At 33.3% G+C, this 22905-nt stretch overlaps 3 protein-coding genes across 16 annotated transcripts in view; 1 reads left to right on the top strand and 2 right to left on the bottom strand.

Moving 5' to 3' along the window:
• Positions 1-28: 28 nt before the first annotated feature.
• Positions 29-3424, bottom strand: ZnT49B (solute carrier family 30 member 9). The gene is made up of 11 exons (XM_011069366.2): positions 3140-3424; positions 2515-3015; positions 2272-2461; positions 2104-2186; positions 1757-1880; positions 1551-1689; positions 1156-1479; positions 871-1083; positions 650-784; positions 458-571; positions 29-329 (listed from the first exon to the last, which is right to left on the bottom strand). Exons 2-11 carry the CDS (start codon positions 2969-2971, stop codon positions 285-287), a joined length of 1824 nt encoding a protein of 607 aa, XP_011067668.1. The 5' UTR covers positions 2972-3015; positions 3140-3424; the 3' UTR covers positions 29-284.
• A 413-nt stretch (positions 3425-3837) lies between these two features.
• Positions 3838-6516, top strand: LOC105154089 (protein YIPF1). Of its 2 annotated transcripts, XM_011069364.2 has the most exons (5): positions 3838-4176; positions 4342-4596; positions 4688-5073; positions 5209-5389; positions 6067-6516. In XM_011069364.2, the coding sequence occupies exons 2-5, from the start codon at positions 4398-4400 to the stop codon at positions 6270-6272; spliced, it is 972 nt and encodes a 323-aa protein (XP_011067666.2). In that variant the 5' UTR covers positions 3838-4176; positions 4342-4397; the 3' UTR covers positions 6273-6516. The 2 variants fall into 2 exon arrangements, with proteins under 2 accessions (XP_011067666.2, XP_087263065.1); XM_087406939.1 differs by lacking the exon at positions 3838-4176 and having other exon boundaries at positions 4196-4596.
• A 93-nt stretch (positions 6517-6609) lies between these two features.
• Positions 6610-22905, bottom strand: part of Hipk (Homeodomain interacting protein kinase) — a 47017-nt gene continuing 30721 nt past the window's right edge. For 10 of the 13 annotated variants that reach the window (XM_011069357.2, XM_087406930.1, XM_011069360.2 and 7 more), the window contains one exon: positions 6610-22743. In XM_011069357.2, the coding sequence (XP_011067659.1) occupies positions 22545-22743 (199 nt within the window). In that variant the 3' untranslated portion in view covers positions 6610-22544. The remainder of the gene's footprint in view (positions 22744-22905) is intronic. The other 3 variants (XM_011069363.2, XM_087406932.1, XM_087406933.1) reach the window with 3 other exon arrangements.

Below are 22905 nucleotides of genomic sequence, written 5' to 3'. Positions count from 1 at the left end.
TTGCAACATTTTAGAAATACATAAGACATTTTTGACAATATATACTTAAGAAGTATGATTTATTATACTGATTGATAATTTCTACAAGATCTGTGTTATGTACAACATACATAAAATCTTTACAAAAATTGATTTTTCTCTCTGTAGTAGTAAATACTAAATAAAACATAGATTGTATCCTATAACATCTGCCCAAGTAACTCTATTAAAATAATTCCTTATGTTAAAATAATAATTTACACCCAGTTTTATTTAGATTTAAGTTAAGGAACTATATCAAATCTTCATAGAATTTCTAAATCACAATGCCGTATTTCTGGATGACTTTTCTGAAAATCACGAAAAAATAAAATTGTATTAAAAATGTTTATTTATTATAATTTTTAAATTATTATAGATTTATATATCCACATAATGTTTATTATTATATATTATTATATAAAATATATTTATTTACCTTTAGTTTTAATTCTATTCTGTCAATTTCTCCACCAAGCATGTCTACGATATTTTCGCCGTGTTTTAATAAAAATGTCTCTAATTCATCGATAGTTTGCATACTTTTCACTTCCTACAAAAATATTTGATGTTTATCTCATCTGATGTAATATCTCATCTTTCAATAAAAATAAGAATATAAAATCTATACCTCCAACATTGCAATAAGATCATGTTTATCTAGATAAGATCTTGTAAGTTCTCGTCCATCAAAATCCAGTTCGGCTTTGTATCTCACTAAATTATTACCCATGTCAATGCCTTTCACATCATGAATCGCACGAACCTACGAAATGTATACAAACATAAGAATCAACATATTGAAAATATCGATTGAATATATTACATATTTGATTTTAAGATTAGTATTACCATTATATCTGCTTCTAGTTCAGCGTTAATTTTATCGAGATTCTCTTGCGATATACTTCTTCCTATAAGTGCAGCAACGTTCGAATAGATTATAAAAGATGCCACTCCACCGAGCAAACCACCAACTAGAAGCGAACCGAAAGAGTCAAACATTGGATTTTCTAAATATGAGGTCAAGCCCATACATCCAGCTGCGACAATGACTCCAAGCACCTAACAATTACACAAAAATCTTTTTGAATGCGTAATTAACGTATTTTACAAAAAGTAAGAATAACAACTTACAGCTGCAAAATCTTCCATGAGCACAACGTTCACGGACGGATCTTGTCCTTCCAGAACAAACTGTTTCAAACTTTCCTTTTTTTCTTCTGCGCCTCTCTTTACAGAGTGTAATGCTAGCATTAAAGTCGCTCCTTCAGATAGCAAAGATCCACCCAAAACAAAATATGCCCAGAAGAGAGAATCTAATGGCGCAGGAAAAAGAAGACCATGAATTCCATGATATATGGAAAGGCCCGTACCAACACAAAAGATTCCTACACCCGATATCAATGAGGAAACGTACTTCATGTTTGTATAACCATATGGGTGATCAGGATTAGGATTCTGTAAAATAATTTGTATAAAATAAATTAAACTTGGAAAAAATCCTAAAATTATTCACGTTATTTATTTACCTGCACCGATTTATGAATGCCGTATGCTAGAATCAATTGATTACAAGTATCTGCTGCAGAATGTACACACTCGGAAAACATACTGTGCGAGCCAGTGTATAACCAAGCAATTAACTTGCACAAAAAATTACTAGCATTTCTAGAAAAGAAGAAATTAATCGAAAAAATTTATACAATTACACGATACGCATAAATGTACTACATACATAGCAATTGCAGTCAACACTACTTTGCCAGATCTTCCAAAAAGACCTTCCTTCTGAATTATTTCCGTTTTGTTGCCAATTTCCCGTCTGTAATCCCTCAATCTCCGTTTGACCGTAAAAACATCTATGACGAAAAGCTTGTGTTTCAATGTTTGTATCAATTAATTTTATTTTATTATTACACGATATTCCTATCAGACTAACAGAATATGTGAATGATCCTGTAAGATGGACAATTTCTGAGCACAGATATTCTTTGTCTTAATGAAATGTTTCCTTTTATAGCAATAAGTATTTTGAATTAAGTAAACGGATAAAAGTACATATATGAAGATATATGTATTTACTTTGTTGATAGATCTTCCGTTCAACTTCTTTCTTCAAAAGTTCTTTTAACAAAGCTTCTTTGGATCCCCAGACTTCTAAAGCTCTACAAAAAAAGCGGCACTTTAAAACATTCAATTAAATAATTTTCAGTACAAGTATATAGAAATTTATCAAATTGATTCTCTTACTTAGCCTCGACATCTTTCCTCCAATAGACTGTGATAGGTGGTTCAAGTTCATACGGAGAACGTCTTTTTGTTTTTGGCAAGATCTCCAAATCAGCAGGCTTTAATAGAAAATCTGCCATAGCCCTCACAGGTGTAATAAAATTACGTTCCAAAGAACATGTCGACTTGTCAACTCTGACTTTCTTTTTTGCTATAAATCAGAAGATTAATATTTCGAACTTAACTCTATCTATATTATTATACCTTTTTTCGAGACGACATCATCTTTCGATTCTTTGGATTCTGCAGACTGTTTTTCAACAAGTTTTCCTGTCTGTGCTTCCTTCTTTTCATCAGAAGTAACTGGTTTTACATCTAATACTCTCTCTTTTAATTTACCTAGCTTTTCTTCATTTAATTCTATTATTCTCTGCTGAACTTCCTCAGTTATTTTTGTTTCAGACTTAGACTTTGCATCAGATAGAAATCTTGTCACGCAAGTCCATTTGCAATCCCTGTGCTTACCTACCTTTCTGTTAGCAAAAACTTTTTGAGAATTCGAAAAAGTATGTACTTTATATTGTATGTCATACTTGGGCACTATTAAAATACTGGCGTGTCTTCTAACTAATCCAATTTGGAATATGCACAATTGATCGGTATGGTACCGGCATGTTAAGTTTCGAATAAAGTTTATAAAATTATGGGGCCGATGAAACATCCTTATTATTATCTTCTTTTTTTCTCAGATACACATCACTTAACCTATAAAACAATAAATCGATTTTCATTATAAAAAAATTTTTAATAATTATAGAATAATAAAATAGTATAATGATGTTATCTTCAGAAATTGTTCAAATGATAATATAATAAAAAGTATACGTACACGATAATGTATTGTTATATTAGAAGATTCACTATGAAATCATTTACCCTTCCTTTTTCAAGATTACTACCTACATTAAACACACATTGCTAAATAGCTGCAAGATATTACATCATCATTGAACAAATTAATTACAATTGAATTGTTCTAAATCTAATGAGAAAATAACGAACTGTCACCAACAATACAGTAATACACTCGATTTATCTTCCATAAACTACATGGACATGAAAAATAAAATAACGTTGCTGACATTGCCGCAGATGCGCAATGGATGACCAATCCAGGAACTATTTCTAACTTTTCATTTACCGATCGAATATGGCTGATTGATTATCGAACACTGACGATAACATTAAATCAGTTTTAAATAAAAGTCGAGTATTTTATTGAGTTTTAAACATACATACATATTTACAATCTAATAAATCATAAAATTAGTACTATGTTATCAATTTTTTTTACTTTTAATCATTTAAATTTTAAGTCACGCGAGCTTCCGTAAAACTGGTCGTCTTTAATAGAATATTATTAGGTGTTGGAATTAATTCGTAGCGTTTTACAAGTGATGGGAAGTACTTTCATTAATGTATTTTTTAATGCTCATGTGAAATAAATAACATTCTTTCATTAAAAAACGCTACGAATTAATTCCAACACCTAATAATATCTCATCGATGTTGTCGATGATTGGCGTTAGTGCGCGGGAGGTTAAATATGAAAAAAAAGCCGGCATAGATATTCTAAGCTTGATTTTGATACATAGCATCCAATAGCATCTGTCAAACTGGAAATAAGGAAGAGATCTGTCATTTGGAAATAAGAGAGAGCGGTGAGACAGCGAGAAAATTCTATTGCTATTTCATTCACTCAGTCACAATCAGTGCACTGAAGACTGAAGGCTCGTGAAGTCATGAAGGTGAAAAGGACGGACTTATCGCTGTCTCGCTCGCTTCGCTCGGTGGGGGAAAATGGAGAGGCTGATTCAGCTGATTGCTGAATTGCTCTGCTCTGGGTCGCCAAATGTGCATCACTAGGTGCGTTCTACTCAACGCCCGCAACGCTCGTGGAATCATTTTATCCTTGTTGTTTATTAAATATTAAACAAGGACCAATGATGCTCGCGAGCGTTGCGTGTATTAAATGGAACGTAGTCACTGGTAAAGGATAGTATTGCAATTGAATCATTGACTGTGTTGTAGTTGTCCTCCTATATTCATTTTACGGGAGGCAGGAGCCATAATTTAGAAGAAGAATCATGGATGGTGGTCAATCAAAAGACACGGATCCGCAATTTATATCCTTTCATGATTTTCCATCGATAAGTCATGCTGAAAACTCGGAAGGACAACTGGGTACCGGGGCTTCCACTCACCAGCCCTTTAATAACCTTTCAAATGACTCGATAGGTATCGGCATGATAGAAGATTTACAAGGAATGCCGGCTAAAACCGAAGGTTTATATATAGCTTCTTGGAGAATTTCTCAGTTTCATATCCTATCGATAGACAATCATTGTGATTTAAACGAGAATATGTTTCTTCTTAGATACTGCTCAGAACAACTTCTGGACAATTGAATATTACCAAAAGTTCTTTAATGTCAACACAAACGAGGTCTTGGAGAAGCTCATGCATTCCATGATACCACATGGTAACGACAACTATTTTATAACGCACATAAAGCCAAATCCAGATTTATATGGGCCTTTCTGGATAAGCGTGACTTTGGTGTTTACTATCGCGATTAGCGAAAACGTGGTAAACTATTTGCAGACTGCTAATTCTAGCAAGTATCATTGGAGATATGATTTTCATATTGTAACATACGCAGCCACTATTATATTTCTCTATGTGTTGCTTGCACCATTATTCCTATGGGGTGCATTAAAATGGCTCAACAAATATCATACATCGGGAGAGGAATTGATCCAGGTTTGCTATTAAGTATTTTTTTTGCTTTAAATCTCTAGTGTGTATATATATGTATGTATGTATGTGTGTGTGTGTGTGTGTGTGTGTATTGAATAGTATTCATTTCCTCTTGTAATTCTTTGTTTTTTTTTTCAGTCTTATCCTGTCCCAGGACTCTTAGACCTTTTGTGTCTGTATGGATATTCCTTAAGCATTTTTGTTCCAGTAGCTTTCCTATGGATAATTCAAATTGGCTGGTTACAATGGAGTCTAGTCATACCGGTGACGGTTTTATCTGGAGGAGTTTTACTACGATCATTATTACCAGCATTTGAAAGTAAGATACATATTTATTTAAAAAAAAATATATATATATATATATATATATATATACAATAAAAAATATTTGTATGTCAAAACCGGTTCTTAAAATTTTTATGTATATCATAGTAATAACATATCCTAAAATGTTAATACAACGTAATATAATTATATTATTTGAATATTTTGTCTTAAATTGATATTTTACATTTCTTAATGTTAAAATAACATAATTTATGAGTGAACCAATAATATAAAATAATGTATTTTAAAACGTAAATTTTAATATAAATGACTAAAATATTAATTGAACATATTATAAGTATCAATTTTATTGAAGAAATATTCTTCCACAATTTGTTTACAAAGTGTTATATTTTTGCGTTAACTTGTTACATAATATTTGTATTAAGCTTAACATATTTATCTTATGTTAAGTTTAATAACACAAACATTTTCCAATTGTATAGAAAATACATGAAAAACCATTTAAATCAAATTATGTAATGATAATTAAATATCACAATATCTTGTGCGGTGATTTTTATGCTCTTCTGTTCATAAGTTTTGATTTATGAACACGTTCGTTTTTATTATGTATTTAAATCAAATTAATCTAGCAAGTAAAATTAATATATCAAGCAAAATTAATATATCAAGCAAAATAAATATATTTAATAATTGATTTTACAGGAGGTAAATGGAGGATTCTATATGGTGCTACAATTCTGGTTATGCATCTACTGTTGGCAATGGAACTTATGTTGCAGTTCTATTACACGTCATCTAAAAGTACTACTTCGGTCAATATGACTGAATTGATAGCATCTTCTACACATACCAATGTGTTGCATAAAGTGATACAAAATAATAGTTCCGTCGTACCAACGACATTTTGAAATGACCAAATGCAGATCTAATAAGAATTATCTTCGACACTATCAAGAAAATTTGTTTATTCATGTGTCTATATCAGATTTTATTCAAAATACTGTTTTATTTATATATCAATCAAAATATATAGGCACATGGCGCTAATCGTGTAGAATAATATTTGAATATATAGATTATAATATAACTGTAAACTATATTTAATGTAAACTATATTTAAGGTAAGAATAAAAAATATCGTGGTCCCTCTTAGGCATGCATTTCTCCAAAAACAATACGATTTAATAAAACTTTGCTCCTGCGCCACGCGACTGTGTTTCAAGGACAAGTGACAAAACTAGCGAGAAGTGTCTGGTTGATTTATTTCACAGCCCTACTGCAATATAGGGACGCGTTACATCAACGCAACACACATATCATTTACAATCATACGAAATAATCTCCACGACGTTGTACATAATGTGTGATCGCGCGGTATTAGTACTTATAATACAATAGATTATTACATTATTAATCGCACATAATTTATTAGTATCTTGCTCGTTTACCAATGTGACAAAAGGCAACATTCATTTTGTAGTTGTTATCATTAATGTTATTATCGTCAGTGTATTTAATACATATATCGTGACAATAGTAATTCACTCACTATTGCGAATGAATGTACATCTTAGTGACCAATCTCCTAAATTAGGAAGGACAGTCTCAAATTTTCATTCTTCATCCCACTTTACAACACGTCTCCAATTTTATCCTAAATTAAAGACATGATTATAAAATGTTCCTCTTTTAAATGTGAAATATAATTTTTAACTAATATGAAGAATTTTATGATTTTTTATCGTGCGAAAAACCTAGATATATTATTCATAAAATACATTCAGCAGAAAAGTACAATTTTAAAAAAGAAAATATGATCTCGTAACACTTGACGTAATTTTTGTTGTGATCTCATGTGATTATACACCAAGTGTTGTTAATTATTTACAAATATAATAATATATTACATGTTTATGTGTTTCATTAACAATTATTTTAAAAATGTTTATTAAAATTATGACAATTGATATTAAATTGTTTTAAATGTCCCTCTGCCTTAAGGAGTTGGTCACCTTAATGTACACGCGCTGCTTGAAGTAACGACTCCGAGCCTCGAGCTACTGAAAAGAAATTACAAACCTTAAACAGAAGCTGCAGCTGAGAAAATTTCTTCCTTCATCGATAATAATACGCCACAAACTGACACTCCGCAAAGAGAGAGCTCAACATAGTTTGAGAACTAATTCTTTGAAAATTATGTTCTCCAGAATATATCATCGTGTTGAGACCAGGGATCATCTCGGTGAGATTCGCCTGCAAGCCTTGTCGATGTGAGCATCATACGTATAAAAAAGAATTTCACGGGTAAGAGCCTAAAATTTATACACGGAGCCGAGCATCTATCGCACGAGCCCATTTTCAACTGTACAAACTTTCTCAGCTGTAATAAATTTCTATTTTTTTCCATAAAGTGATTCATACATTGTAATAATGGGCACGTTATTAAAAAAGACATCAGCCGTTATTCGCGTCAAGATCAATTATTATAATTTTGCATGTAGCCCATTTCTATCAATATAAATTAACTTTGACCTCGGTTTAATTTACTCTTTATTTTTTTCTAATTCTTAGAACTACAAGAAGATAAAAAGTAAGTTAAACTGAGATTAAAATTAATCTACATTGTTAGAAATTTCCATAAATCTGCTTTCTCTAAACACGCATATATTGCATATATCACGTAGAACATGTATATTACAATTAACGTTATGTGATTTAAAACAAGAGACATTTATCTTACATAAATATCTATATATAGCATAGATCTCTAAAGGTTGTGTTAAAGACGTTCTTATATCCTTTGACCGTCATAAGAAAGTTTCCAGGACATTTCTCGAATAAAGTGTGCTGCGTGAGATATGAACAATAATTCTTGTATGAACAAAAAATTGAATTTTGCAACTTGACAGGAAAAGATCAAACACATTTTTTTAGATCTGCTCTTTTTAACTCTTCTTGCATGGTTCATCTTTCCTCTTTTTTTTTCATATTGAAAAAAAAAGAGAAAATGAATTGTGTAAGAAGCTTCTTAGAAAGAACAGATTTCTTATATCGAAGCGCGCGACGATGTCTTTCTTCGATTTTTTCCCCTTTTTTCTTTTCGCTACGTGATAATAATGGGGATACTCAACGATGAAGGCTGTTACAGTTTACAGCTAGTGCTCACAACGACATTGGTCCGACGTGTTTACGAGATATTGAAGTCACAGATTGTGAACAGGCAGGAACGATAATAATTAAAAAATTTACGGCGCGGCGGTCTAATACCATTGCCGAATTGCCGTTTCACTTTTTTCTTCTTTTGTTCAAAATCAAAACACCATCGACGGTGTATACGCGATGCCGCTTTCCTTTTTCGCACTCCCTTTTTTATGATCCCCAATAATACATTTACAGTAGCACATGCTCGAAATGCATCAGCGAAATAACGCTGTCGTTTATTTACAATATAATGTCACGCCCCGCCGGACGTTGTTATTATAGTACACGGTAATTATTTCGTTCGCCGTCCCGACGATCTAATGATCGCGGAGTGTGTCGTATATGAATCAACGTATTACACATACACATATTAAGACATACCCTGATTTTTAATCAATTGTTACAATATAGGTATATATAATATTTGCTTGCAGACAATGTGCTTGTTTTATACAATATCGTCCCGCTGTACGTGTACAATCCACAAATATACAGCGAATCGACGTCACGTAAAACCAGCAAGTTCTTACTAGCAAATTTATGGGTATATATATATATATATATATACATATACATATACACACACACACACATATATATGTATATAAATTCTACAAATCTCCTTTTTCTATTACAATAATTTCAGATTGATTATTCAGTCGCATGCTTAATTAATATAATTACGTGCTCTGATTTATGTAATATTGAACTCGAGATACGAACTACGAAACTTCATGGACACTTCATTAATGAAAATTAGACGACGCACTGTGCTGCGTAGAATCTCAATTGACACGCAGTCATGTATTAAATTTATAATATAAAATGCAATTTAACGAAAACTGTACAAATTAATCGGTAATTTATTCCTGGTTCTTGTATACCATTTCCGAAAAACATTTAATTATTTTCACGAAAAAAATTCTCGTATTTTATATTTAAACAAATTTTTTTACAAAGATTAAAAGAATGTCTTAAACTGCTTTAAATTTTATAAATTTTTCTTTAGAAATTATAAAATGAGAAATCTTAGAATATTTTTGGAATTATATAATAAAGAAAAGATACACTTTTTCAATATTTTTGAAAAGTGTTCACAAGTGTTTAATAAATTCATAATAAAAATAGAGAAATTTTTTCAAAAGTTATAAAATTAGAAAAATTCTCTAGAAATTTGTATAGAAATTTTGAAATATTACGTGATCTAAGAAAAATTTTCACCAGGATAAGTTTGAATGGCAAATAATGAAATCGGTAGAAACAATTATGCGAAATTTACATTTTAACTGCGTGTGAATTTGACTACACGCATGGCCCAAGGCTCGGAAAAACATCTATAGATTTTACAAAATTCTCAAAGCGTTCTGAACTTTCTGCTATTGCTTCTTGGCTGCTACTGGCTACGCGTTGTAACATTCGATTTGTTTATGCTAGTTTTACGCATATGGGATTTGATATTGTGGACTGTCTATAATAAAAAAAATGCAAAATTGATAAAAATATGATAGATGAGGAAACATTAAAAATAAAAAAGCTGTTTTCCTTAATCGAAGATCTAGATATCCTCTGCATTTTGGGGAATCCAATTTTAATTAATTACAAGCAAATTGCTTCAGGAAAGCAACACAATCGTGAGTAATAACAACTGTTAGAAATTGACTTCGTTGAATAAATTTTTGATTTGGGAGACGTGGGAAGCGTTACAGACGACAATCTTTGTCCGTATAATCTAATACAGGATTTAACCGGATATAAGGAGAAAAGTGGATATACATTGTTAAATAGATTTCGTATTTTTCGTAGATCTACTATGTCTCGATATCTGTGTTTGCCAACACGTTAATGTAGAGTAGAAATCCTTACATCCTAACGATGAAAAACTATGGAGCTTACAAAGAATGTATCTTACAAGCTTAATTTCTAATGTCCTACAGATCGGCTCTCGCACTCGCACGTTTATCGCGTAAGTTTTTAGTAAATGCCCTACGACTTTATCGAATTTCACAATTAATATCATTCTATAACTTGAAAATAGGGCAGGAGAAAGGTATATCATTGTAGAAAAATCGTGCCGTCTTGAAACTAGCACGAATCTAATTGTCAAGCATTCCCTTGGAATCTCGATACGGACACGAGCGAGGATTTGGGGGTGCTAAGCCACAGAATCACATTGGTCGATCTAAAGTATCAAGATATCGATATTTAACGTCAGCACAGAGAAGTACGGAACGAAGCGAAGTACAAACGTTGAAATACACACAAAGTATCGGATTCTCTAATCACGTATTAATCTGCGGCTACTAGATTCGATGCAGTGTCATATAAAAAGGGACGATTCGAGTTTCACATCTAAGTAGACTCTCCGTCTATGTATATTACAAACGCGAGGTTTCTTTTGATCGACGTCTCATTTTGATCACTTTCTTTCGGTGAAATGATTTACTTTGATTGCGGACTTAGACGTATATTACATAGAACAGGTACGTAAGAGTTAAAGAGTTACTTTTTTTTTTGCCACCCTCCTATCTCCTCCTCTCGAAAACTTTTCATTTTGGAAATCGTTGCATGTCGCCATGCTATCCGACAGCATCCGGAAAAAATATGCGAGCGGTCGACTTTTCAGGCGCGACAAACTGACTTAGGCATATTTAGTAACTGCTATTTTAAGTTCTTAATGTTGCGAATATATCAAGATAATTGACGTTTACGTTGCAGCAAAAAATCAAGACTTTTACTGTTTTATGCTAAGCTCGAATCCTGACTTACTCCGTCCGATTCTCCTTGTTTAAAAATGAGCAAAATCGACGTTAAGAAAATCATCCGTGAGAAAACGATACTTTGTCACTTGCCGAGGAAAGTGTTTCCATATCGCGAACGCAGAAACTCAAAAAATGTAGGAAAAAAAAACAGAGGATGATAGAGAAGTAATTTAAAAGAAATACAGAATATATATTTTGCTTGTTCGACTTGAATCTTATCAACAGGAACAGGAATAATCAAATGTGCGATTAAACGCGAAAGAAACATTGTCAAAAATTTGGAAATCTCTCGTAGGACGTAGAAAAATAACGAAAATTCAGCGATTATAGGATATTTCGTAGGCGCAAGCTGAATATTATCAATGGAAACGGGAGCTTTTGAATACGCAATCGAGGAGACTTTTCAAGTTTAATTAAAAAAAAAAAAATAATAAGAGAGTACGCTTAACACTACACAACTCAGTTCACAGATTGCCCGCGGGCATCCGCATTTATTTACGAACTAAGACACAATGACGTCTGTTACCGCTGCGTGTACCCGATCATTGTTAATTAGTCAAATGTATTTTTTTATTTTTCTTCTCACCTTTCTGCTCTGCACTCATTCTCTCCTTCATTCTCTCTCTCTCTCTCTCTCTCTCTCTCTCTCTCTCTCTCTCTCTCTCTCTCTCACGTATCGTTTACGTGTTGCATATAATTCGAATACAGTTACGCGACTCCGAATTACAACGGAGCCTCATCGATCACCTTAAGCATTAGTCTTTAGTGTTTGATTATTATACTACAGTAATATACAGAAAACCATGGTTTTGCACCGATTGATCGCTCGCCATCTCGTTCTTTATCATCGTACGTCCTCTTCATCATGTCTCGATCGACCCCAACCGATCGAATACTTTTTCGCCCTTACAGAAATCCAATTTAATACTGGCCAATTTAATATTGAAAAGTAAGGATGAATTACTTATTTTGAGTTTTTAAAGCACTGTTTTTCAACGCTTTTTATCTTTAAAGAATGGGAGTCTTACAGTTTTTTTTACAGTTTTTCCTTGAGTTTATTATAATTCACTATTTCATTATATTTCTTGCCTCAAAGACAAGATTTCCGGCAGAAAGGCTAAATCTGATGTCCTTTTTTTAAAAGGACTGGAACAGTATAAATTTTGATAATGGCTGAGCTCTGCCATGATTGTTAATCTTTGTAGTAAGATAGTGGCAGAAAAGCCGCCAATCTCCATAATCCTATTCGAAAGGTAACAACTGTACTTAAAATATAACACTGTTTTATCGCCACTTATGGCTTTCCCAAAAATTGATGCTTAAAATAAGTAATTAATCATTACCTTTCAGTATTAAGGGCTTATTCTGTAACTTTTAACAACTCTTAATGCTGCAGTTACAGTCGTTAAGAATTACAAAGTAAGCCTCTAAATTTCTGTAAGAACGTTGGAATCACGCAACGAGCGGGCGAACGGCCGGAGTAATTAATCAATATATTTGATAATTACAATACACTAAATATAATCGGTTCGTGTGCGTGTGTATGTGTGTGTATTAAAATATAAATATCAAATAGACCTCTCGCGCCCCAAGGATATATGCACCTTAATGTCGATGCGCGACTTAAAAAATCCAGAAACGCTCTCTATAGTCATTAAGTAAATCGTCACCGATTGTTAAAATCCCTATTATCGGAAGATCGAGAAACTCGTGACGGCCAAGAAATATCTTAAGATCCATGGAACGATTTCTTTTTTTCTCCCTCTTTTATATCCTTTGCAATACAATCGCCATTTCTCGACGGTCACGAGTTGCATCATGACGAGATTAGAATTTTTGATAGCTTATACATTATACGTTCGCCGCGATATTACATTATTTCGCCAATATAAATATTGTGCCGCATCGATCAAGAGCCGGAATTTCCTCTTTACAAGAAATTTTTCTTCCTGATATAGTAACGTCGGATGTAGATATAAATGCTACGTTAGTCATTAACAGGAGTATCCAAACTTGAATTTTTACCAGAGAAGTTTCATTCGTCTTGATAAATATCCGTCGTAACTTTTGCTTATTGTCAATGAATAAGACGACAATTCATTCTCAGTCGATGCGGCAATATTAACAATGTGATGGTTCTTTCTCTACAATATTAAATAGGTCTCTGTTAATGAATCGATGATCAACTTATCGATTCGTGACATCAATTTGACTTCGTGCGCAGAGTATTTCCGAGGTCAAACTAAATCTACGCTTTGTACTCTGGTCGACCTCCGTAATAATCCGTCGCACGTACACAAGCTTCGTTATATAATATGTATAATATTTATAAGTAGTGGATGTAATATTTATAATATATATGCGTATGCATACACATGTATTTATTATCTATGTAGATGTATGCATATATATAATTATATATATGTATATTGTACATACATGTATGTATATATATATATAAATACATGTAATTATACATGTGCTTTTTTTAATCGCACACGATGCACACCTGTCGAGTGCCCAAGTACGGATTAGCACGAACGTGACTCCGAAGAAGTGACATTCAGCAATGTCGATGTCGCGATAACGCAAGGCACGCTCTATCTAAATCTATTCTAAAGCTCTTAATTAGAAAATTCCTCTTTACTTTATAATAGTAACTATGTTCCTGCTAAAGACACTACTCTATGCTTTAATTTGCGCGTATCCATGCCAATTATTTTCATAATTGGAGAGCAACTCTCTCTCTCTCTCCTTCTCTCTCTCTCTCGCATAAATAATTATGAAAACACATTGCCAAAGATGTAAACATGCTAAATTTCAGGATGCCAAATTTTTGCATAGATTAATAATTGAAAATATAGAATATACACTATTTTTAATAATAGATCAGAATAGAACAACTTTTTACGGAGAAATATCTCGCGATTTCAATTTATCATACTTGATACAATGAACAAATCCAAATAATAAGAGATTGGACGATTTTTATCAAGTGTTAGTCAAAATGATGTCATCTTAATCTTATCATAATAATCGTATGTGTTATTTGGAAAGAGTTGATTGTTCAAGTTATTAACTAACAGCTAATTGTAAATAGATTACAGAGCGGGTCCGCAGTAACATAATTTTGTTTCGCTAAATTTGAAAATGACAATCATGATAAGCAAACATTCATCTCATTTATATTATTACAATATTTTATGTAAAAAACCTCGGTCGAAAATGTTTAAATTGCTCGTCAGATATCCGTGCTTAGACGTGACACCGTTCATGACACTACGACTTGTGTGCTGCTGTGTGTTAATGAACGGGCCCGTAAGGAAGGGGCCACCACATACGCAAGTGGAGATGGTTCTGGGTCAAATTACAATACCTTGAGAGGCTTAGAAAGCCTCGAAAGCTCAAAAACGCTCTATACACTTAGTAATCGTAGTTTAGAAACTTCACTTTACTCGCCACTTCGGACGATCAATTGGGGTTACTATATTCTTGGCGTATGCGTGTATATGTGGTCCAAAGAAAGAGCCACGTCGCTGGAAGAGCTAAAAACGATGATAATATTTCCCGACTGATCAATCTCAACAAAACACAAGCAAATGATAATTTGCACGAGTTTCCAAATACAAATTCGCACGCTTCTAAATCTACTCACAACGTGGATCTTTCGTGATGTATTTGTGTGATGTTCGTTCGTTCGTGTAAGAGAAAGAGATTTGGCAGACAGTATATTAATCGATTACTTTAACAATTTATTTATTCGGCAACGTGCTTGTGTGTATGTGTGTATGAATGTCGCGTATAACAATTATCATATATATCGATAATAATTCATTAGTAAGGCAACGCTACAAAAATTCTTCCCTAAAAGAAGATTGACAGAGTGAATATACACGCGCGATCGTAGAGAATTGTATTCGACACTATTTCTGATAATTGGGGGCTCGCATTCGTGAATCGCGTTTTAATACTAAATATCGCATACACATGAGACTCAGCTATTCAAGATCTTCCTTGTAAATAGATAAAACTTAAAAGTCAAAATCAAAACATTTAGCATTAAATAAGCGATATAAATACGGGCCTGAATTGTTTACAATCAGTCTATCCATCGAAAATTGTAATGTCCTATCAAATTAACTCTAGCAAATAAATTTAGATGATAAGTTGTGTAAACACAAGAAATTTGGATTAACATGTTGGAGATTATTGAGTATAATGTATTGAATATTTAATTGATCGATGCTTAAACTAAAGGAATTCACGATAATCTATACGATTCATAATTTCGAAATAAACAATACTCAAAACGACGCATCCAATAATTATGCAGCTTGCGCGTTACTACTATCATCATAGTACTATTAAAATACACGAAAGAGACGTACATTTTACACACGGTACAAGTACGTAGCGTAGACATATGCTTTATCGATAAAGAGCAGCAAGTTCGGCTTACAATCGTATATAGAGGTCGAAATGAGACGGACATTCATATACTTCTGCGCCTCTTCTAATTTGTTTCGGCTTTATCCTTAATTTGAATGGCTAAGAGAATCGTGCCTAAATACAATAAGTAGTAAAGAAACGAATACTGTTTATTTCACACGAGATGTAGCTAAAATACAAGTTTTGCACGCTACTGGATATTAGAAGAGGCGACGCTTTCGGTCCCTCAACGTGTGTACGTACCAAAAATGTCGAGAGACTCCATGAAGAGCGAAAAATGACCTGCGTTTATAAAAAAAAAAGAGTCCCCTAATTACGCACGCACCTATTTTTGATTCTACAAATATGAGTGTAAAGATCAATCTCTATCTGGTCCAATGCACGGACGATCCGGCAACTAAGAGCTTGGGGACCGGATCGTCTTCTACATTACGAGGAAGAAAGAGTCTAAAACGTTCAATTTGTAAAACATCAAATTCGCTACCGACTCGTGGAGAGAAGTATTTTCCATACTAAAAAACACGCCTAATCGAGAGTTGCCTACATTAGCCACGCAAAGATGAAACTCGTAGACGGACAGAGAATCTAAACAATGTGTCTATACATACAAGGGTATTCTCTTTTTCTCTTTCTCTCTCTTTTCACCTATGACTAATTTTTATAATACAACATTATGCATAATTCGATAAACGTATATAATACAAATCCCACCGTTGATTATTATTTGCCGTTATATTACCATAGTATAATAGTGAACATTAAGAACATCGAAGAACAGTCAGATAGTGAATTTCGTCGCTTCCTACATTATAATTACCCGCGCGACAGACTATTTATTCTTGCTTCTTTAATCGGACTTCATCTATCATAGTAACGACAACTTTTAGAATTCTTTGGTATGATTCAACTTGAATAATGTCATTCCAAGTTAGATCAAATTTTAAGTTATTTCAACTTTCAAATGTAAATACTAAATTTTACGAACGTTTTTTTCTTTACTTTGGATGTTACTTATAAATAAACATAATTGTAGTACTAGATTTACATATATTTTCAAACAAATTCAAAATTTCAAAACATTAGTAGAACCGTTTCAAAATACATACAAATACATTCAAATAGAATCGAATAACTTATAAGGTAAAATGTGACGTTTAATAAAATGCGAAATTCAATTCGATTTATCGGCGCATTTGTAGTTTAATTAACAATTGTCTATACTTGTAAATGCGGTCCGATTACGATGAGCAATCCATCAAATAGAGACCAAAAACCTAAAAAACGTTCAATAACTTACGGAGCACAATACAATATCAATCCTCTATTAACTCCAAAAATATGTTATTCTTTCCTATACTTTATATATATATATAGATATATATATATAGAGCTACATATCTATCTCTCGTGAGAGTCTGTGTTACTTTGTTTACAGTGATAATATAATTTTTTCATATGAACTGTCCGTATAACGCGATGAATATTATAGTCCTAACTCCACAATGAAGTTGTAAGCCTGCCCCCTTATCCTATATTCTTTTTTTCATTTTTCTTTGCGTTTCCATATTTACACGAATATCTTTCCACGCTAAGCATACCCAAGCGTTTCCCAATTTTTTGCATGATTTCATAAATAATCCGCGACCGATACATAAAAAAAATACCGACCGCCTGATCGCCCCGATCCTTCCCTTCGTCGACAAGTTCATTAATACTGAGACTATCGATTTCTAATTGAGTTTCAATATAAATCAAGCCTCAGTTCTCAAGGGATCGTTCACGATACAGTAAATTTTTTTCTCTACCGGCGCGAAACTGACTTGGAGATTCTATGTTAAATAAATCTTATTAACGGACACACACATTTATCACTTTAGGCACTACATCTAAGACTAATATATCACTCCCCCACCACGGATGCAATAAGAAAAACATGTACATACTCCAAAACAATTAAAAGAACTAGATATCTATCTCTAATACGTGTTATTATACTAACGAAAGGAATAAACGTTACAATTGCGCACGATTGCGCGAGTGGATAAATAATTATTTATTATTTTGCTCTCATTTCTAGAAAATCAGCCAATTATACAATTAATACATAAATCTGATTCGTATCACGGAAAAAATTTATCAGTCACCTAATTCTAACATGAAGCAGTTTAACATTTTTAAATCACAGAAAGTTAAATTTTTTTTATATTTTAAATGAAATTCCGAAAACTGCTGAAAAAATAAAAGGAAACATCCGTGAAAGTTCAGGTGATATAGCTTAGATTTCGAAATTAGAAAAAAAAAAGAAACGAAATTGCGCATAACATTATATCGCTCTATCGGTCATTATGAATTATTTTTACTGCAGCAAAACATATAATCTCCCTTCCGCGTATAATCAAATGTGTTAAGATTAGGATACTCCTACATACTTTATATCTCGCGGTATATATGTATATGTATATGTATATATATATATATATATATATATATATATATATATATATATATATATATATGGTCGGGCATGCGAGAGAACCCGTTAAAAGTTAACTGCGACTATCAGCGTTATAATAAAATATCACAACTATATAGAACCATTGATACAGTTACGGTATCTTAACTTTCCACACAGCGTTTTATAGCGTCTCTACTTCTTTTTACTTAGGTAGTTTATCATTGTGTACGTGTGTGTGTGTGTGTGTGTGTGTGTGTGTGTGTGTGTGTGTGTGTGTGTGAATATGTTTTCTTCTTATTTACAACGTATATATGCATTAAAATGACCATGAGTGCATTAGCATGACTCGGAGCACGCATTGACCGACGAGCGACTCCGGAAACTCAGACAACATATTGATACAAGAAAATAGGTAGACCTAAGTAAGTGGTCCGTGCGCATTTTGTACCCTTAAAATATGTCGATATGTCACCCGCCTAAAATGTCACCTACGTGTTCATCACCCTGTCCACGATCACGCGTTTTCTTCCTTACATGTGAACATCTGCGAAAAATGTTAATATAACTACAATCATTCGAATGTCCATCTGATCCTCTCGGTACTATCCTCTAGTTCCTTCGAAATCTCTGTCAGTCAAGACCTGCTCGTGAAAAAACGTGACTAAAATCATCATCGAATAATACGCGCGAACTTATGTAAGGAGAGTGACGAGAAATATGAGGATGAAACTTATCGCTATCGCATGGTATGACTACTTGTCTTACATGCGTGCACATGTATGTGTACGCACGTCCGACGTTGAGAGATGAAACCTAAGGATATGACTTGTGTTCTTTCCTCTCACGACTCACGTGGAGGACGATTACGGTAGTATCTTTTTCCTTTTTTCCTTTTTTATAATTCGACGCGAGTATCTCTACTGTCATACGTGGAAGCATGTATGTATGTATTTATGTATGTATGTATGTATGTATGTATATGTACAATTGGGCGCGGACCGATCCGTTATGCCGAAACCGAGAGGTGGATACCAATAGCAAACGGTTTTACGATGACTGCGATGATCACTGATACGTCATAGCGTGCTCAGTCTATGTCGAAGAAAAAGAAGAACGGACTTCCCTCTCTACTTATTCCTTTCTTTTTTTCCTCATTACAGTTAATTACCCAGTGTAAATACGATTATTCGTTAAACAGGCACATCGATTGGTTAAATATTTTTTTTGTTTTCTCGTACAATGTGTACAAACGTATTAATTGCGTATACGAAAAGGGCAAATTGCTCAATCTTAAGATAAGGAGAATAAACTGCGTAACTATAGAAACGAAGAAAAAGATGATAATTATAAAGAAGAAATAAAGAAATCTAGGGTTGCTTTTACCGAAGCAAGTTCGGCATCGTTAGATTACATCAATTCGTCTGATGCCTCTCGATATAAAGGCACTCGAGAGATTTGCGAGGCTATCATGGACCCGATAGCCGTAACGGCCCTGCTCTATAAGTTAAATATAGTTAAATTGCAGCTGTATATCGTTTGTCGTTTACTTATTGTATCGCGTAAAGGGCTCTCTTCTCAATGATACCGGTAACATGTTTAAAACTCCGTTACACCTACACTACACTTGTATATCTTTATATATCTATATATTCTGTAATTTTTTCCTCTTTCTCTCTCTCTCTCTCTCTCTCTCTCTCTCTCTCTCTTCTCTCTCTTTCGTATACACTTTCGCTCTCTTTCACTCTTACTCTACGTGTAAAATATCTCTAATTAAACTTGGACGTGAATCACTCTAAACAACATACCGCAATGAATCCCATATACGCGAATATTACCATTACAAACGTTCTATACATTTATATTAATAGAATTAGCGAAACAATGCCTATAAGCGTTATTCCATTAAATCACGAAATACATATATTAGCAGTTGCGCATAATACGCCGATACCTGAAGAACGACGTGCGTATACCATATCTATGATATCGCCTGAGAATGATAAATTAGAGTGAAAATCGGTGATGTAAGATGTTGACTGTAGTTCAGAAAATGCAACAAGGAAGAACATGATTGAACGAGAAAAACATAATTGCGAAAATCGTTTCGTGAAAACTATTTATAAATAGAATTCTCCCCTCCCAATTATCATTACTATTATCATACATATAATATATACGCGGAAAAAGAAATATGCGTAATATGTGAATTTATGATTTCCGCGAGAAATTCTATCATAAAACCCATTATGATATTTTATTGCTGTTTGGCATACATTTCTTTCACAGAATGCTTTCCCTTTTCTCTTTCCCTTCTAGCCTTCAGGAAGAAATCACTATACTCTGTACTCTGAAAAGATAAACTATCACTTTCTCATTTCTTTTTCTTTTTTTTTTTCACTAATTTGTGCAATGTACTTAATACATATATCTTCCTCTTGTCAAAATGCAAAGCATAAATGGAAAAAGAAATATTCATGAAAGATTGTTAAACTTATATACAATTTATGACTCTTTCAAAATTGTGGTCACACATAATTTCCGTATTTAAAACCACAAACTTAAGGCATGCTGCCTGCAATATGCTATTTACACAATTCAAAACAAAATATGTTAGACATAAGAACAATGATGATTAGCAATGAGAATGCTAATGGAGATGATAACGATCATGATAGAGATGAAAACAATAAGATGAATGTGAAGATAATATAAAGTAATAATCTAAGAATAATAAATAATGAAACTGTTCCAAAAAAGGCACGTCAAAGCTTTTGTCGATTCGGATGTCGTGCAATCACCTTAATAAATTGGTGACTCGATTCTAAATTTCTTGCTTATTTCTGACGAATATTCCTACACCTACGACAACCCGAATAATCCTACTCGAAGAAGTTCGGAATATGCGATATAACTAAATAATGTACGTGTGGACGTATCTGTATGCATGTACGTGTATATGTGTATGTGTTAATGTATACTTGAATAACATTTGAATAATGTTACAAACTACAAAGAATAATGTGGCTACCTCATTAGTTTTGAGTGCCCGTTATGAATAAAATATCGTAAAAGATTACAGAGTGCTACATCCCTTAGCGATATTCTTAATGTAATCGAAAAATTCCACGAGCAAGAACAAAAGGAACGCTACTACGACAATTGGAAAAAACCTATTCCGCTAAAATAATTTTGTTAAGGAGCATTAAAAACAAGATACTCGCGCGCGATACGTCTTGCGACATATCATAAAGAAATGCAGACTCACTACGCAGTTAAATTAAATCACTATTATAAATCGCATATGTTCGTTAATAACAATTCCACGCGCATGTGGATCGGCACTGCCACTACGTGCATATCTCGTCTATCATCGATATTAACGTTCCGATCTGTTTAAGTCACATATTAGTTCCATATATTTATATATATATATATATGTATATGTATGTACAATAGAGAAACTATACGTATGGGTCTTAAACAGATTGGGACAATTTGATAGAAAATTTTGGTCTGTACAATGTCCTTATAAACTCTACCGTTCCCATAATAAAACTTCGGTATCTCTGGAAACTTACGAAATTTAATGTATGCCGCATACGTTGAGATATATGTGTCTCTTGGAATTAAGAAAAAAAAAAGAAAGAAAGAAATGTGCCAGATGAGAGATTTTGTGAAAAGAGTACCGATCGTGTAATTTTTCCCTAGGGCGGAACCGTGAAAAATTTCTTCATTAATTTTAATGATAAAAATTTTTACTTTTTACATTTCTGCCTAGAGAAAAAAGTTAAATGATCGATATAATTGCATATCAAAGTAAGATAGTTTTTTTCTTCCGATTTTTTTCCTCTTGTGAAGTTGTTACGATAAGACGATGAAATTGTTTCGGACACATAAAGGACGTAACAAACATATACAAAGAGATCTAGTTATATTGACCGTGATCTCGTGTCTCACTTCTTATGAGAGCGATCGGAAGGGAGTGGTCGCTGCTTATATATAGGACGGATTGTCAAAATTTTTGTCTTAATGCTTGAGCTTCTGCTCTTTGCTCTCTTCGGCTTGCTCGATAATGTATTTGTGCTATTGATCGTATTCGCAAATCGCAGCGGTTCGGAATTTCCCTACCCGCTCACTGATTGGCCAGGTGCACAAAAACGAGGAAAATCAACACGACACTTTTCTTTCTTTGTAGCATTTGATATCAATTACACGTTCGCTGATTGGCACGAGCGGCTCGTAAGTTCCCAGAAAATCGTACAATTACTCGTTATTTATTCGTACACAACTCTTATCCACGACTCGACGGTAATAATTTATTCGGTAAACCATAAACTGGAAGGTTGGTATTGGTGTTTAGCTGGCGAAAGCGGGGCCAATCCATAAACGGCTGTAGGCTGCATATGTGCAGGCAACGGATGTGCTGCGTGACTCGCCAGTAACGGTCTGGCCGAGCTGTGATGAGCTGGCGGTGGCAATGCTCGACTAGAATCATACAACGTTAATGGAGACGAGCTGTAAAAAACGGGATAACGCACATTAGAAAGTCTCCATTAAGCTCTAAAAAAAGAAAATTATAAGTTTTTCCCTTATAATATAGATAGTCAGAGCTAAAAGCAAATACTTATATAAAGGAAAATTCAGGAAAAGCAGAAAACAATTAACTTTTGATAAAAT

The sequence above is a fragment of the Acromyrmex echinatior genome, chromosome 6 (assembly GCF_024713525.1).
Source record: "Acromyrmex echinatior isolate Ae372 chromosome 6, ASM2471352v2, whole genome shotgun sequence".
NCBI lineage: Eukaryota > Metazoa > Arthropoda > Insecta > Hymenoptera > Formicidae > Acromyrmex > Acromyrmex echinatior.
The sequence above is the reverse complement of the archived record's forward strand: the minus strand, read 5'-3'. Positions and strand labels throughout refer to the sequence as shown.